We start from the raw sequence: 4,465 nt of genomic DNA, 5'->3' as shown, positions 1-4,465 counted from the left end.
CTGTGGGATAAACAGAACAGGTGTGTAGGTAACACAATGCAAAAGGAACCAATTTGTGCTTCTAAGTAAAAATCCAATTTGTACCTCTTAGCTACATTTTTTAATTCATGGAATTGCAATTAGTGGGCGTTCACTCTTCTTCCAAGAGAAGTTAAAAGGCCCTGTATTCTTGGGCTATTCTGAACAATTTATCTACCAGCCTTCATTCAACTTGTCATAAAGCCAGACTGTGCGTTGAGACTAAAGATCTGTGCTCCCCAAATAAGGCCACAGAGCCTTAATCGGTGGTTCTTCTCTGGAGAGCTTTTTAAATAAAACAGCTTTCTACATTTCGTTTCACACCTACTGAGTCCCTGAAAGTAGGACCGAATAATTTACTTTTCAAGTTAAGTTCTACAGCCGATTCTGTACGTCAGCTGGGTTTCGAACCACCCAGACTAAGCGAGATGTTTGCAAACTCGCTGTGCTCTGCGGATAGTAGAAGCTCAAGGAGTTGGCTGATGGAGTGGCTTAACAGAGACAACTTTTTCCTAACTAACTAACATTTTCCTTCTGTGAACATTTTCTGATACCTACTTTATGCATGTTATAGGCTGAATGTCTGTGTCCTCCCAAAATTCATAATTTGAATTTCTGACTACAGTGTGATGGTGGTATGTGAAGGTGGGGCCTTTAGACGATAATTAGCTCATGACAGGGGGACCCGTGTGATGGGATTTTAGTGTCCCTGTGAGAAGAGGAAGCAGATTTCTCACCTTCTCCATGCCCATGCACAGAGGAAAGGCCATGTGAGTGCACAGTGAGAAGGTGCCTGAGAGCCAGGAAGTGGGCCCCTACCAGGAACCACATCTGCCAGCACCTTGGGCTTGGACATCCCAGCAGCCGCCAGAACTGTGAGAAGTAGCCACCCAGTCTCTGGTGATTGATTGTTATGCAGCCCTATGCCAAGAGCACAGGCCATGAGAGACACTGGGGGACACACAGATTGAGTCAGCTTTAACCAAGACACTGAATAAGCCACATCTAGTGTCATTTTACTGTCTTAAGCATGCTGCACTAGCCTGGAGTGAGCCCCGTCCACTTACATTCTGAAAATGAGGAAACCTTACGTGGAGGATGAAATTTACATAAATTAAAATGACATGGCACGGAACTGGGGGGAAGACAGCTATTTTCCTGTGCCCTAATGGCACCTAACCTCACCTTGAAGAAGGAAATAAAATGCTCATGAGGCTACTTACCGTAGAGGGCAGTTTATGTTCTAGTGCAGAACCTTGCATTAAGAAGCAGGTAATTATAAGTTAACTATTTTCCCACTGATAAAGGATGTAGCTTAAAACTGCATTTTTAAAAGCTGCTTTTAAAGGGAGGCGGAGGGGGAATAGAAACCGTCATCCAGCTCCCATTTTACCAGTGAGGAGGGAGGCCCAGAGAAGATGTGTGACAGTGCACAGTCAAGAGACCGAAGTCCAGTGTTCTGTATTACAACTAAAGTTGTTTAAACAAACAGCTATTTATCTTCTTTTCTAAAGGACTTAAGGTGACTAAGATGTCTAGGGTCTATACTTGGAGTCACCCTGGTCTCCAAATTATGGCTTCATTTTGAGCCACGGATTAATTTGTTATAGCTCCTCCACTTATGTGCCAGTTACCTTTCTGTGGAACTTTTTTGTATCACCTCTAAGTTGGACAGTTTCATGTTCTTCTGGATCAGTGACTATACCAGTATTGTGGTATGTTTCAACTGTAAAAATAGTCTGTCAAAACATTTTCACATTAACTCACCTGTATGTATCTGAAAAAAAGTAAAGTTTCTATACTATTAGAAGTTTATTCTGACATTATGTATTCTTTCTGTTATGACAATATAAAATTTTGAAATTTCTCTCTATGAAAATGGGAAGGCATATAACAGAAAACATCACAATAAAGTGTTGAAATCCTTAACATTTACACAAACTGATAACACACCTAAACCTAATAAAAAAAGACAAATGTCATAATTCATAGGTACTTTCCACCATCGTGTACTGCTGATGTCTGTATATACAAACTGGTATAATCTACTGGAAAACAATTTGGCAATATGTGTGTATCAGGCACCATAATTTCTACAATTTAACCCAATAATGAGAGCTGTGAAACAGACTTACATATATAATGTCGCTCATCACAATATTTATAAAAGTGAAAAGTTCAAAATAACCTAACATGTATGACAGATTAAATATACCATTATATAGTCACGGCATTCAAAAAATTACCACAGACGTGTAGAAAGGTGGGAAAATACCCTATATAATAAGGAAAAAAGTCAAAACTACCCAGAAATGATAAAATATGAGAGTAAATCTTCATTACCTTGGGTTAAGCAAGAGTTTCTTAGATATGACACCAAAAGCAAAAAAAGCACAAGCTATAAAAGAAATTAAATCGGACTTCATCAAAAATTTAAAATTTTACACTTCCAAAGACATCATGAAGAAAGTAAAAAAGACAGCTTTCACAGACCAGAGCACCCTGAAAAGCGGTCTTGCAGGGAAACCCACACCTGTGACTCCAGGTCATTCTTCTTACCTGAGTCTAGGTGGATTGTCCTTGCTCTCTTCAATTTTCCAAGTGGTTTATACTTTGGCTCAGTACTTTGGGAAGATCGGCATAAAGGCTTTAAGCTGAAATGAATACGAATATTTTATTTTTCCTGTTGGGAAGTTGCTGGAATGTAAGCATCACTTTTAGAGATTATAAAAACCTAACTATGGGGGAAACCATACCACTACTTTTCAAAACTGAAAAGCATTGTTTAATAATTAAAAATTACTTCAGGGACTTCCCTGGTGGCACAGTGGTTAAGAATCCGCCTGCCAATGCAGGGGGCACGGTACAAGCCCTGGTCCGGGAAGATCCCACATGCCGCGGAGCAACTAAGCCTGTGTGCCACAACTACTGAGCCTGTGCCCTAGAGCCTGTGAGCCACAACTACCGAGCCCGCGTGCCACAACTGAAGCCCGCGCGCCTACAGCCTGTGCTCCGCAAAAAAGAAGCCACCACAATGAGAAGCCCACACCCAGCGACAGAGTAGCTCCCTCTTGCTGCAACTAGAGAAAGCCCGCGCACGTGCAGCAATGAAGACCCAACGCAGCCAAAAATCAATAAAATTAGGGGCTTCCCTGGTGGCGCAGTGGTTGAGAGTCTGCCTGCCGATGCAGGGGACGCGGGTTCGTGCCCCGGTCCGGGAAGATCCCACGTGCCGCGGAGCGGCTGGGCCCGTGAGCCATGGCCGCTGAGCCTGCGCGTCCGGAGCCTATGCTCCACAACGGGAAAGGCCACAACAGTGAGAGGCCCGCGTACCACAAAAATAAATAAATTTATTTTTAAAAAAAATTCAGTATAATAAAGTGGTAAATACAAGCACTTAAAACAACCTGGTAAATATTCATCTAATTGTAGGATTGGGGGGAGAGCAAAACTTTTATCTTTGTTCTTATGCTGCAGAAAAGCAGGTCCTATTCTAATAACCTATTAAGCAATAGAGGAACACGTTCTGGCATTCAGGGAATTCAGTGTTGCAACGGCTTCCTTATGCCAGATTCCCAGAAGCGTTTAGGATTTTATGTTAACACACTCACGTGAGGAAAGCCCATATACTCCCAACCAGTACCATATTTACAGCCACACCCATTTTACATCCTTGCCCCTGGTTTCCGGCCCAAAACTATTCTCTGGATCCATCCCGTCCAAAAACACAAGTCCCACAAGTAGTAACTACTCACATTTCTTGAACTTTACCCATAGTTGTGCCTAGCGGAATGACATTTGGATATACATTCACAGGATAGATGTAGCTCAAGAAATCTTTAATCTGGAAGAAGGAAAATAAAATGCATCAGTTACCTCTACGGTGAAGAGCCCCGGCGTTAGAGCAGCAGATAAAGGGATGCAGGGAAAGAGAAGTAGAAGTCTCTCAAGACTGTGGTCCCAATGCCAGCTGCACGTGGGGAGCACCTGGGGACCTCCTAGGAGAAGACAGACCCAACCCCAAAAGTCCCCTAACTGAGCTATGATGGGGCCTGGAGGTCAGTAGGTTTGGACGTTCTTCAGGTGATTCTGTTCTCCAGTAAGGAGTGAGGATCACTGATGAATGGGATGCAGAGGCTCCATTTCTTCATATGACATTAGTTCCCTTATCTAGGGTCACTCGCCCGTAGTTAACCAATCCCCTTCAAGGAAGTGAGAATTCATCTGAGTATTTAATACGCACAAGGAAAAAAGGTCTTAGAATTGCATTTCTTTCCTCCGACATAATCGTTAGCAATACCAAGGGGAACTACATCTTTGAGATTGCTTGATTTGTTCTCAGGGTTTATTCTAATCTAAACAAGGACATGCCAAAATGTCGTGAATACCTTGATTTTCTGCAAAGCTCAGAATGCTAAACAGGAGGGCTTCTGTCACTATTCCTCAA

The 4,465-nt window shown here is 42.5% G+C and overlaps 1 protein-coding gene across 5 annotated transcripts in view; it reads right to left on the bottom strand.

The window, feature by feature from the left end:
- The window catches only part of DCLRE1C (DNA cross-link repair 1C), a 66,921-nt gene that overhangs the window by 18,374 nt on the left and 44,082 nt on the right, over positions 1-4,465 (bottom strand). For all 5 annotated transcript variants that reach the window (XM_022580561.3, XM_022580562.3, XM_022580560.3 and 2 more), the window contains 2 exons: positions 3,774-3,862; positions 2,578-2,672 (listed from right to left, as the gene is read on the bottom strand). In XM_022580561.3, coding sequence (XP_022436269.2) covers positions 2,578-2,672; positions 3,774-3,862 — 184 coding nt within the window. The remainder of the gene's footprint in view (positions 1-2,577; positions 2,673-3,773; positions 3,863-4,465) is intronic.

Source organism: Delphinapterus leucas, chromosome 2 (genome assembly GCF_059928025.1).
Source record: "Delphinapterus leucas isolate spDelLeu-1000000601 "Yukka" chromosome 2, BTC_Dleu_Yukka2, whole genome shotgun sequence".
Classification (NCBI taxonomy): Eukaryota; Metazoa; Chordata; class Mammalia; order Artiodactyla; family Monodontidae; genus Delphinapterus; species Delphinapterus leucas.
Note: the sequence above shows the minus strand (reverse complement) of the source record. Positions and strands in the feature narration are given on the sequence as shown.